We start from the raw sequence: 14972 nt of genomic DNA, 5'->3' as shown, positions 1-14972 counted from the left end.
CACCACAATCAAAAACCACAACCGCCACCACCACCACCACCACCACCACCTCCACCTCTACCATCATAACCATCCCACCACCACCACCACCACAATCACAACCTCTACCATCACAACCACCATCATAATCACCCCACCACCACCACCACCACCGCCGCCATGCCCGCCATTACCAAAGCTATTGTTTATTGTGTTCTTCGCCGCCATTTCCTTAAGTTAGCGGAAATCTTGTTCGCTTTAATAGACTGAGAAATTGATTTCCAATCAGCAGATATATTAAAATCAATTTATTCTATTTAATCTCGGCTGTTAGTTCATATAAAAGATTCTCATTTATATCTTGGTAGTTTTATTGATTTATTTACATATTTATTTTATTACTTGTCTATTTACTCTTTAATAATTTTCGATTTGCTTATTATTATTATTATTATTATTATTATTATTATTATTATTATTATTATTATTATTATTATTATATTATTATTATTATTATTATTATTATTATTATTATTATCATCATCATTATCATTATTATTATTAGTAGTAGTAGTAGTATTATTATTATAATTGTTGTTGTTGTTGTTGTTGTTATCATTATTGTTATTATTGTTTTTATTATTAACAGTATTGTTGTTGTTATTATTATTATTGTTGTTGTTGTTTTTTATTATTATTGTTTTAGTTGTTATTTGTACGTTTGTTCGGTTCGTTCTTATCAGTTCATTTCATGATCAGAACACCCAGCTCCGCCCAAAGCGATTATTTGATTGGGTGAATAAAGATAGCAGTCAAATCTCTCTACTCCACTCTATGTCTCTGTCTAGTTCTTTCCCTCTCTTTCTCTCTCTTTCTCTTTCACTGTATATGTGTGTGTGTGTGCGTGTGTGTGTGTAAGCACTCGCAAATTACATATATATATATATATATATTATATATATATATATATATATATTATATATATATATATACATACATATGTATGTATGTATGTATAGATAGATAGATACATATATATAGAGAGAGAGAGGGGTAGGAGAGAGAGATATAAACAGAAATTAATTCATGCATTCAATAGATAGATAGATAGATAGATAGATAGATAGATAGATAGATAGATAGATAGATAGATAGATAGATAGATAGATAGATAGATAGATAGATAGATAGATAGATAGACAGATAAACAGACAAACAGACAGTCAGAAAGAGAGATACGTTTGTTAGATAGACAGACATCAAAACTCATCTGAAGCCAACGATATGGATTGGTTTTAAATATGCTTATGTGTGAGAAATGCATGTAGACTTAAGTATCCACAGTAATGATGCAGTCTCAGAAATTTACACATACATACACACATGCACATGCATACGCACACATACATGCACACACACACACTCACACATACAGACATATGGAGATCGGTCGGTCGGTAGATAGGTAGGTAGGTTTTATAATTTTTTAATTTGAATTCGTCCATATGGCAGAAGCTGGTTTCTAAGGGGAAAAAAAGAACAAAGCTGAATTGCCGGAGCTTGGATAAAGAAAACGATGAGTTAAATGTTGGACCTTAGAAAAGTCTTGCATATTTTTACTGTTCCGCTTGCAGGCCGTATTTGCAAAGTGTCTTTTTGAGATTAACACTTGGTCATTCACTATAATAAGAAGTTTACTTCCCCAACACATGGTCCTGGGTTCAGTTCCACTGCATTGCACTTTGGGCTGATCCAAGCCTTGTAAGTAAATCTGATAGACGGAAACTGAAAGAAACCTGTCATGTGTGTGTGTATATATATATATATATAATCTGTATATATATACACTAACACACGCACACACACACACGTGCACACACACACACACACGCAAGCACACGCACACACGCTCGCACACACACACACACACACATATGTACGTATGTACGTATGTAACCCTTGAAGGGTTTTAATCGAACAAATCGACTTGCAGTGCATATTTTTTAAAGTCTGATACTGTACTTAATCTGTCGGCTCCTCTTTGACGATCCGCTAATCTACTACTACTACTACTACTACTACTACTACTACTACTACTACTATTACTGCCGCTGATGCTGTCTAAATCTTAACCACTTCCGTCTACGCCAGCCAACATCCCTCATCTCAAAATTGTATTATTATTGCAATATAATTCTATTCCTATTACAACTACAGTCAATGGTATTAGTGTTAATAATACAAGCAGTAGTAGGTGGTGGTAGGTGTGGTGATGCTAGGGGGGTGATAATGTTATTACTGTTGTTGTTGTTATTGTTGTTGTTACTACAGTTCGTTCCAATTGAATTCATTGTTGTATTATCAGATTACCAGATTACAAGATCACCGGAGTACAAGTTCGCTAGAGTACCAGATCGACAGAGTACCAGATCACCAGTGTACCATACAACCAGACTACCATACCACCAGCCTACCATACCACCAGGCTACCATACCACCAGAGTGCTAGATAACCAGATTACTAGATCACCAGAGTGCCAGTTCACTAGAGTACCAGATCGCCAGAGTACCAGATCACCAGTGTACCATACAACCAGACTACCATACCACCAGCCTACCATACCACCAGCCTACCATACCACCAGGCTACCATACCACCAGAGTGCTAGATAACCAGATTACTAGATCACCAGAGTGCCAGTTCACTAGAGTACAAGATCGCCAACGTACCAGATCACCAGTGTACCATACAACCAGACTACCATACCACCAGCCTACCATACCACCAGGCTACCATACCACCAGAGTGCTAGATAACCAGATTACTAGATCACCAGAGTGCCAGTTCACTAGAGTACCAGATCGCCAGAGTACCAGATCACCAAAGTACCAGCAGAGTACTAGATCACTAGAGTACCAGGTTATCAAATCACTAAGCCATCAGTGTATCCCGTCGCGGTAGGCGTCGCCACCAAACACATAATCATCCTATTGTAATCGCATAACATAGATACGCATAGATACGCATCAATAACACGCTTCATTGATGATAACGACAACGACGACGACAACATCAACAACAACAATGATAATTTGCCTTATCATTCCGTGCCAACTCTACCGTGACGTGGGGCTAGTCAGAGTCAATTACATCTCGCTCACACATAACACAGTCAGTGAACCGTGCCTTTCCTGCAATCTTCTTTTTACTTTCTCCATTCACCCAGGCTGCTGTTATCTGAGAACAATACAGACATTGAAAACGCATTCGCTCACACACACACACACACACACACACACACCTGATACACGTACGCGTATCTATATATGCAGACCATTTTAATTCATACTCGTTTAATTGAAATATGCATATATATATATATATACAGGAATACACAAACTAGCACGTGCGCATGGCGCGCAGACGGACGTGCAAGGACGCATAAAAACATGCATTTGCACAAAAGAGTTCATGAAACGAGACGAGCTACGATAAAGCAAAAAATAAAATTCCTCTAACCCAAAGACAGGTATGGGGTTTCAATTCTTAATTGGAACGATTTCATTTCTTTGATACTCTTGACAAAGACCAAGCTAAATGCTGACAATGTGTTCACTTACGCATCCCCATCCGCGTACACAAACACGTAAACACATACCTATTTCTTTACTGCCCACAAGGGGCTACACACAGAGGGGACAAACAAGGACAGACAAACGAATTACGTCGATTGTATCAACCCCAGTGCGTTACTGGTACTTATTTAATCGACCCTGAAAGGATGAAAGTCAAAGTCGACCTCGACGGAATTTGAACTCAGAACAAAGGTCTTTTACCCCGTTGACTCTAATATATTCATCCGTTCCTTAAGAGGTTTTCTTTATCGTCCTGTAGTGTCCAATGAAAACCATCCTCCTTACCAAGCAGGGTTGATAAGATTGCCGGGTTAGTGACAGGTTGTTCTAAGTACATGTTACCAACCAGTATCGTTAATGGGGATCTAATATATATATATATATATATATATATATATATATATATATAATACTCTTTTCACTCCCGTATAACAAACCACAGTTCTCTTTCTGCGGTGCTATTTTTGTAACACACATGGTAATTTTGGAGGGAAAATACGAATTCATTCGTCTATATGGATTTGGTAGTGCTGACTATCTTCTACTATCTCCGATGGCACGGGATCGGGATGCAAGAGGTAGGTAAATAGCATTTGCAAATCTATAACTTAATGGAATGTTGTACCGAAGACGGGAATGAATTCTTTATAATTCTAACCCAGAAACGCGTCCACAACTAACCGTTATTTTTCCCTTCTTTTTGCATATGTGAGTTACAAGTAAATGTTATATGTGGAGCTATATTTGTAGAAAATAGGAATTTGCCACCGAACATGTGTTGTGGTCTCAAGAAAAATGGCAAACTGTGCATTTCAGTGATGTATCTAAGTTTATGTTATTTGGCTCAGATGGGAAAATGTACGTTCGTTGAAAAGTAGGTGAAAAATTGTCGCCTAAATGCCTTAAGACTAGTGTTAAATTCGGTGGAGGAAGTGTCATGGTTTGGGGAATGATATCTGGAGATGGTGTGGGCTCTTTGATGCGATTACACGGAAAGGTAAATGCAGGAGTTTATAAACAACTTGTAAAAGATCATGTCTTGCCTGTGCTGAGAAATTCAACTAAGCGACCACCCATATTCATGCTGGACAATGCCCCATGTCACAAGGCTAAGGTGGTCATGAACTTCCTCAAGGCTGAAAAGGTTATTATTATGGATTGGCCTGCTCAAAGCCCAGATCTCAATCCTATTGAAAATGTGTGGAATATTCTAGGAGAACGTTCGAAAGCCAGAAATCCTAAAACAACCGAGCAATTATGGAATGCCCTCCAGGAAAAATGGAATAAGATCACCTAGCAAGAAATTGAAAATTTAATTTCCTCATGCAGTCGAAGATGTCAAAGTGTGATTGAAGCTAAAGGGCTTCACACTAAATATTAAATAATTCCAGTATTCTCTGTCATTTTTGATTATTTTGTTATATTTTCAACCGTTCTGATCATTTTGGCCGGCATAGGTTTTGCAGTAAATCACTAAATCATCCATAACTTTTGTATTATACTCTCAAATTACACTAAAATCTCAGACAATAACAATTAATATTGTATTTATTGTCTGTGAAAATTATAGAACATAAAACAACTCTGATAAAAAAGTATACCAACTTTTCTAACGAAAACAATGCCGTTCTGAACATTTTGGCCGCAACTGTATATATATATATATATATATATATATATATATTATATATATATATATAGATATATATATATAATATATAAATAAAGAATGGAGTCGAACGAAGATGTTAACAAATCCTTTACTCTCGACATACGTTTCGAAGACAACATGGTTTCATTCCAAAGGAATAAAGGGTGCATTATGCAATCTTCTCATCAGGAAAGAAAGGGAGCCTCTCTCGACAACAAGACAAACAAAAATTTCGATGACTGCCTACATGGTAAACAAATAGGTTGTTCCTACCTATTATTCCTTTAACCCTTCTCTTCCTACTATCTATCTTTGACGTCAATTCTTCTAACGGTTTTTTTAAAAACACTCATTATCGTTTTGTTTACCATGTAGGCAGTCATCGAAATTTTTGTTTGTCTTGTTGTCGAGAGAGGCTCCCTTTCTTTCCTGATGAGAAGATTGCATAATGCACCCTTTATTCCTTTAGAATGAAACCATGTTGTCTTCGAAACATATGTCGAGAGTAAAGGAATTTTGTTAACATCTTCGTTCGACTCCATTCTTTCATTTATTCATATACAACACACAAATTTCTGCACGTGAACCCGGAGTTTCTACCCTTGGACAAGTCGCTTCAACCTTGTTTCTGACGTGAATTTGCTACCCAGGTTTCGGTTCAACGAATTTTCCATGCTGACGATAAACATAGGATAATTCATTCACCTATTTAAATATTCTTGAACCGAAACCTGGGTAGCAAATTCACGTCAGAAACAAGGTTGAAGCGACTTGTCCAAGGGTAGAAACTCCGGGTTCACGTGCAGAAATTTGTGTGTTGTATATGAATAAATGAAAGAATGGAGTCGAACGAAGATGTTAACAAAATTCCTTTACTCTCGACATATGTTTCGAAGACAACATATATATATATATATATATATATATATATATATATATATATTATATATATATATATATATATTATATATATATATATGTATGTATGTATGTATGTATGTATGTATGAATGTATGTATGTATGTATGTATGTATGTATGTGTATGTATGTATACATATATATATATACATACATACATACATACATACATACATACATACATACATACATACATACATACATACATACATACATACATACATACAGGCTACCCTGTAATTCAAGATTATCACAGAGTTTCGCTTTTCAGTTGGACCTATTTCATTCGATTGATGTTCTTCTTCACAGATCACCGAAATATATCAAAATATTCTATCTGTTTCTCCGAACTTAATTGTCTTTGAGCTTAGTAAAGATTCAATAGAATGCCAGAATCAACTACCTGATGTGTTCAGTCACGTTCTTTCACGTCTTTAACTTGAATACAAAATGTCGCTGAAATTGGCTTCAAATTTAAACCACCCGTGTTCGATAAAAGGCCACTCAAAGCATGTTTTCTTCTGTTTAATTTAGAAATTATCAATGTTTCATGACTTTTCTACATTAATCATGAAAATTGAAACGTGTTGAGAGATGGCAACAATTTACTCAAATCTCGAAAACATAGCAAAGGAATTTAGAAGAATAAATAAGAATAAATAATGACAGTGTTCTACAACTCAACTGTCCAGGATTCAATTCTAGCATCTCTCAGTTTCTCGAACTTCAGTTTCAGGCTGTTTTCCCGGTCACACACTTATCAGCAAGGGTTTCTCTAAATAGCTTCAGATACGAGGGACGTTCAATAAGTAATGCCTCTGACCCACTTGCAATTGTTTGATCTAGCTGAAACTTTGCATGTGCAATCATTTCTATCTCTATAGAGTAAGTGGCAAATTACAGCTCTGAATTAATTGTGGTTTCTGATTTACAGGTGTTTGAACAGAGTCACGTGTGAAATGGAGCCTGTTGAGTGTCGAGCGGTGATCCGGTTTTTGTATTTGAAAGGACGCACACCACGGGAGACTTTTGATGAAATGAAAGTAACTTATGGTGATGATGCCCCATCATATGACCTTGTAAAACGCTGGCATCGTGAATTCAAACATGGTCGGAACTCTGTGGAAACAGCTCCTAGATCTGGTCACCCCTTCTGCCATTGATGAGGCATCTGTCCGTCAAGTTGAGACTGCCATTTTGGAAGATCGACGCATAATTATTCGCCAAATAGCCCATGAGGTCAAGATTAGTACCGGGTCTGTGGAAACTATCATTCATGACCATTTGCATATGCAAAAGGTGTCTGCCAGATGGATTCCCAGGTTGCTCACGCCTTTCCAGAAGAAAGAACGCGTCGAGTGCTCGAGGGTGAATTTGGAGATGTGCCAAGAAGATGAGTCAGAATTTTTCAAAAGACTGATTACTCAGGATGAAACCTGGGTCCATCACGATGATCCAGAGACCAAAGCCCAGTCAATGCAGTGGAAGCACCGTGACTCACCCCCTCCAAAGAAGGCAAAGGTGCAGCCCTCCGCTGGCAAGGTCATGCTCACAGTCTTCTGGAACCAGGACGGAGTAGTGATCACAGATTTCCTGGCAAAGGGTACCACAATTGCAGGAGCTTATTATGCTTCACTTTTGAGGAAATTAAAAGAAGTTATCAAAATCAAGAGGCGGGGCAAGATCAGCAAAGGCATCCTCCTCCTGCAGGACAACGCCCCGGTCCAGAACTCGCTTGTCGCCAGATCAGAAGCACAGGCGTATGGCTATGAACTCCTCCCCCATCCCCCTACTTTCCTGACCTTGCACCCTCTGATTTTCACCTCTTCCCAGTCATGAAGTTGTTTTTGAAAGGAAAGCGTTTCCCAGATGATGCAGCCTTGATTTCTGAAGTCACGTTCAGGTTGGAGGACCAAGCTGGGGCCTTCTACAAAAACGGTATCCAGAGCTGCATCAAACAATGGGAGAAATGCGTAACTCTGGGTGGTTCCTATGTAGAAAAAGACTAATAACTGTGCCAAGTTTCGTTGCTCTACTACTATGGGAAGTGGGGCAGGGGCATTACTTATTGAACGCCCCTCGTATGTTTTAATCTTAGCAAAAAATATGATTTTATATGCTTAAAATGTTTGACGTATCTGTTACGGCTTCTTCACGGTAGTTCAAATGTCGCCGAGATCAACTTTGTCTTTCACCCCCGCCCCCTCGGGGTTAATAAAATACGATATCAGACATTTAAGAAGGTCGACGGTATCGACTACGCCCTCGTTTCAAAATTGCTAGCTTTGTGCCAAAATTTAAAACCATTATCATTATTATTATTTTTATTATTGTTGTTGTTGTTGTTTTGTAGGGCCTACTTTGCCTTTCATCTTTTTGGGGTCGATAGAATACTAGTTCAGCACAGGCGCCGATTCAATCGACTAATCCCTCCCCCAAAAAATTCAGACACAATCCATTATTATTATTATTATTATTATTATTATTATTATTATTATTAGTATTATTATTATTATTATTATTATTATCATTATTATCATTATCATCATTATTATCATTATTATCATCATCATCATCATCATCATCATCATCATCATCATCAATATTATTATTATTGATGTTGTTGTTGCTGCTGCTGCTGCTGCTGCTGCTGTTGTTGTTGTTGTTGTTGTTGTTGTTGTTGCTGTTGTAATACAAGGGTAATAATCGTTTCTTCACTTTTTCTTGAGAGAACAGGGGTCTTTAAAAAAAAAAGACGAAATAAAAACACAAAGAAATAAAAAGTAGGGGTTATTTCATTGTGTGATACTAAAAACTATAAATACATCGTAATAACGATGATTAAAAAGATGAAGAATTTGATTAGAAGCTGCAGCCGTAATCAGGGGACATTCACCAGTTAGAACATCCGTTCGCCTTATCAATAACAGGAAGGACGTTAGCAATAGGGTCTCTACTAACATCATCACTACCATCGCTACATTAACGCCACCAGTGATAATTAGGGCAACAACATAAACGTTTACATCCCCCACCACCACCATCACCAAAAACAACAGTAGCAGCAACAACAACAACAGCCACAGCGTTTACAATGATGCCACTTCTAACGCCAGCATCACCGGTTCTCGCCGAGCCATAGAATCCGGCGAATGTATATATTATGGAGAATATACATGCTTGATTGTATGGTGTATACGAGTGTATACGAGTGAATTCTTCCCCTGGACGTGATGCCGGTCCGTCACAGGGTTACTCTTTTACTCTTTTAACTGTTTCAGTCATTTGACTGTGGCCATGCTGGAGCACCGCCTTTAGTCGAGCAAATCGACCCCATGACTTATTCGTTGTAAGCCTAGTACTTATTCTATCAGCCTCTCTTTGCCGACCCGCTAAGTTACAGGAACGCAAACACACCAGCATCGGTTGTCAAGCGATGTTGGGGGAGACAAACACAGACACACAACACACACACACACACACACACACACACACACACACACACACACACACACGCACACACACACACATATATATATATATATATACGACGGGCTTCTTTCAGTTTCCGTCTACCAAATCCACTCGCAAACATATACATACATATATACGTATGTTTCCGCCTATCAAATCCACTCACAAGTCTTTGGTCGGCCCGAGGCTATAGAAAGAAGACATTTGAAAAGGTACCACGCAGTGGGACTGAGCCCGGAACCATGGGGTTGGTAAGCAAGCTACTTACCACACAGCCACTCCTGCGCTCAGTTTTGTCTGCTGACTGAACTACAGCAACGTTTAATGAAGTGTTTTGCTCAAGGACACAACGCATCGCCCAGTCCTGAAATCGAAACCACAATCTTACGATCATGAATCTAACACCCTAAACACTAAGCCACACGCCCCCACGCATCACCACTTAGAATAATAATGGTTTCAAATTTAGGCGCAAGGCCAGCAATTTTGGGGGCGGGGGTAAGTCAATAACATCGACCCCAGTGCATAACTGGTACTTGTTTTATCGATCCCGAAAGGATGAAAGGTAAAGCCGACCCCAGCGGCACTTGAACTCAGAAAGTAAAGACGGACGAAATACCGCTAAACATTTTGTCCGCTGTGATAACGATTCCGCCAGCCTTTATCCATCACTAACAATAACAATAACATGAACATTTACATCATCACAACTAAAAACAACGGCAACAGTAACACCACCACTACCACCACTACTACAAGGAACAACAACAACAACAACTACTACTACTACTACTACTACTACTACAACTACTACTACTACTACTACTACTGCTGCTGCTGCTGCTGCTGCTGCTGCTACTACTACTATTACTACCACTTGTACCACTACTTCTACTACTACTATTGCTATTACTTCTACTACTACTCCTACTACTGCTATTACTACTACTTCTACTACTACTACTACTACTACTATTACTATTACTACTACGTCTACTACTACTACTATTACTATAACTACTACTACTACTACTACTACTACTACTACTACTACTACTACTACTACAGCTATAGCACCGCCACCAGGAACAACAAGAGCAACAGCAACAAGTGCGGTACAATCACACTCCTCATTACCGCCAACAACGAGTCAGTGTTGGATTCTTTAAATGGTTGCTCAACCTGCTAGAAATAGGAGACAAATCTTCCTCATATCACACTCTACCAACGGATCCATTGTTTATTAGAGTTTTCCGCACATGCGTAAAAGACGGGATAGTCATGGCTGAACCGCTTCTGATCCTAGATCTGCTTGATTAGAGCTGATCTGGAGCTATATAACAACAGCAATAATAAACACTGTCAACAATGACAAAGAGACAATGAGAGAGAGCTTCTACGTGGTCTCTCGAGTTGCTAGAAATAGCAACCAAATTATATCCTTCTGAAATTACACCGTTTTAAGATAATGAGGAGGACATATTGGATAATGACAAATATAATCTGCAGTCTTAGGTGGATAATGACTGAGTGATTGGTTAGTTTTGGGTAATGGACCTGGTACTGAGTCAGAATTGACCTGGGACTAAAAAACAACAAAAATAACAAGTGTGATAGCGACGATGACGGCGATGACGACAGCGGTAAATAAAACAACTGCTAATAACAACAATAGCAATGAAAACAACGGGACAAAAAATACTATGACAACACAACAAAATGATGGCAACTACAACACCACCAACAACAACAACTATAACAAGGGTAGCAACAACAGCGATCACAGGAAGCGCAATGGCCCAGTGGTTAGGGCAGCGGACTTGCTGTCGGAGTATCGCGGTTTCGATTCCCAGATCGGGCGTTGTGTGTGTTTATTGAGCGAAAACACCTAAAGTTCCACGATGCTCCGGCAGCGGGGCAGGGGCACCCCTGTTGTACTCTTTCGCTCCAACTTTCTCTCACTCTTTCTTCCTCTTTCTTGTCCCCGACTTCCTACGCAACCGCTGAGCCTGGACGCGAATTCATCCATCCGTCGATGCTCTCGGTGTCGGGGGTTGACCTGCTTTCTCTTCTGCGGGTCTTACGAATAGCAAAGGACCACGTTTCGGACTTCCCCCACTACAGGACGAAGACCGCTTCGCTCAACAAACAAACAAACAAACAGCAACGACAACACAACAACAATTATAAGAACGATGAGGACGACGTCAACAACAACAGCAAGAACTACGACAACATCAGTAATAAAGATAGCATCAATAAATGCAACAACAACGATAACTATTGCAATGGTAACAATAACAATGGCATCCACAACTGCCACAACGATGACAACGTCAACGATGACAGCATCAACAGCCACGACGACGACGATGACGGCATCAACAGCCACGATGACAGCATCAACAGCCACGACGACGACGATGACAGGATCAACAGCCACGACGACGACGATGACAGCATCAACAGCCACGACGACGACGATGACAGCGTCAACAGCCACGACGACGACGATGACAGCATCAACACCGGCGACGACGACGATGACAGCATCAACAGCCACGACGACGACGATGACAGCATCAACAGCCCCGACGACGACGATGACAGCATCAACAGCCACGACGACGACGATGACAGCGTCAACAGCCACGACGACGACGATGACAGCATCAACAGCCACGACGACGACGATGACAGCATCAACAGCCCCGACGACGACGATGACAGCATCAACAGCCACGACGACGACGATGACAGCGTCAACAGCCACGACGACGACGATGACAGCATCAACAGCCACGGCGACGACGATGACAGCGTCAACAGCCACGACGACGACGATGACAGCGTCAGCAACAGCAACAACAACATCGACTGGAAAATCAATCTACAGAAGGTAGCATGTAATAAATAGCCAATAAGGATATCAAGCGACGCCATATTGTTATCTGCGTAGTGACAGGGAACATTATAAACGGAAGTTTTACAACTAATCTAATTGACTTCCTTTCTTTATCTTAAATATGGAGGAGACGCCGCTGTTCAAAGATGAAAGACCAACTCGTCAGATTTAAGGATTTATAATAACCACCGTATAAATCTTGGCCGTAAATGCCTTCAATGAAATATCTATTGTATGGCGTTTGTGTTATTACTGTCTTTCTGTCTTCTCTCTTTCTCTTTCTTTCTTCTTTCTCTTTCTCTCTTTCCGTTCCGTCTCTGTCTCTGTCTCTCTCTCTTAATCTATATATCTATATATATCTATCTATCATACTATTATTTAGCTATCTATCTATACTTAACTATATCCCTATCTTTTTCGCTTTTCTCTCTCTGGGAGTGTGTATGCACGTGTGAGCCTGCGTGTGTGTGTGTGTGAATAAATATGTGTTTGTGAGAGAGTGTGTGTGTGTGTGTGGTGTGTGTGTGTGTGTGTGTGTGTGTGTGTGTACATGTGTATGTGAATATGTGGGGGAAGTGCACGTGTTTTTGTCATATTGTCTGCTGTATATGTACCTGCAACAGTGCATGTTTGTGTGTGTGTGTGTGTGTGTGTGATTGAGTGTTCATATACGTATATATAAACAGATAAGTGTATGTGTGTGTTTGTGTGTGCATTGTGGGTATATATATTTATATATATACAGAGACATACATATATGTAATGGACTCATATATGCATATATATATATATATATATATTAATATATATTATATATATATATGCACAGAGATACACAACTCACACACATACACACACATTCGCACATATTCATGTGTGTATGTATCTATTTATTTATATAAGCATATATATATCATATATTGAGCATCTACACATTCATTGTGTACATATATCAGTTCTTGCGTGTCTCTGTGTCTATGTATGAATGTACGTGTCTGTATTTGCGAATGTGCGAATCGTAAATGCATACGGAATTAATATCTAATATATAATTAAACAGGATTAAAGCACTGAAAAATATAAACGGAATCGGGATACTGTGAGCTAGCAAATTAAAAGAAATCGCAGTATTTATTCATTTAGTGGGTATTGTTGACATCATTCAATCGCAATGTCTTCTTTCAGTATCTGGTGGCAGCGGAGGCGAGAGTGTTGTTAATCAACGTGCACCAGCTACAAGAAAAAGAGGCGGCACTAATGGAATTTTTATTTGCCGAAACATAACAGAAGCGAATCCAATGATCTAGTATTCTCAGACATGATAAGATTGGGTGGAATTCATTCAATCGATTTGATCATTTGGCTAACAATTCCGGAGAGATATTTTATATGGTTGCGAAATCTGCTTGAAATAGCAACCAAATCACTTTCAGATCAGATCCTACCGTGTTTAGCAAGACATTTTAGACAATGTGGTTCTAACAGGGGATAGGCGTGGCTGTGTAGCAAGAAGATTGTTTCCCTACTACATGATCCGGGGTTCAGTCCCACAGTGTGACACCCTTAGCAAAGCTTTTCTACTATTGCCTTGGACCAACCAAAGCCTTGTGTGTGGATTTGCTAGACAGAAACTGAAAGAAACCTGTCGTATATATATATGTATGTATGTATGTATGTATGTATGTATGTATGTATGTATGTGTATGTATGTATGTATGTATATATACATACATATATATATATATATATATATATATTATATGAAATCCTCCATCCGATTGCGCCCAAATTTGATATGTAGATACCGACGGTATCAGGGCGTGTATAAGTCTTGAAAAAATTACAAAATCGATTCCAGGAGAGAATGCAATCGATAAAGCCGTGGGGACGTGCATTTGTACACGCAAGTACATCAGCTGTTGCTATCGATACGACGCGTACGCGAGAAAAATGCACGTGCAGTTTGCGCAAAAACAGCCGGCTGGCTTGAAATAATGCCACAAAATGGGACGGTCGGACAAGTTGTTTTGAGAAAATACGGTTTAAATGTTTGACATCTCAGCATCGACCATTGGACGTGGGGCGTTTTGCTCGTGTATATATATGTATGTATTTATGTGAGTTTGTTTGTTGTGTCTATTTTTGTCCCCCACCATCGCTTGACAACAAATGTTGATGTGTTTACGTCCTCAAATATTTCAACAGAGCACATATATAAAGATGTGTGTGTGAACACATCTTTATTTTTTTCTGATTCTTGGCTTAACATTAATATATAGATAGCATGTTTATCTTTTCAGTATTCCATAAGTAAATGCCCTGAACAGTCTTTATAGAAACCACCTAATCATTAATATATATATATATATATATATACATATATACATATATACGACGGGCTTCTTTCA

General features: G+C 39.1%; 1 protein-coding gene across 1 annotated transcript in view; it reads left to right on the top strand.

Annotated features, from left to right (window-relative positions):
• Nucleotides 1-11281: 11281 nt before the first annotated feature.
• Nucleotides 11282-14972, top strand: part of LOC115209469 (probable serine/threonine-protein kinase dyrk1) — a 28797-nt gene continuing 25106 nt past the window's right edge. Inside the window, exons 1-2 of the mRNA XM_029777893.1 lie at nucleotides 11282-11464; nucleotides 11851-12510. Of these exons, the coding sequence (XP_029633753.1) occupies nucleotides 11282-11464; nucleotides 11851-12510 (843 nt within the window). The remainder of the gene's footprint in view (nucleotides 11465-11850; nucleotides 12511-14972) is intronic.

The sequence above is a fragment of the Octopus sinensis genome, linkage group LG3, assembly GCF_006345805.1.
Source record: "Octopus sinensis linkage group LG3, ASM634580v1, whole genome shotgun sequence".
Taxonomy (NCBI): domain Eukaryota; kingdom Metazoa; phylum Mollusca; class Cephalopoda; order Octopoda; family Octopodidae; genus Octopus; species Octopus sinensis.
This window is presented reverse-complemented; position numbering and strand designations above follow the sequence as displayed.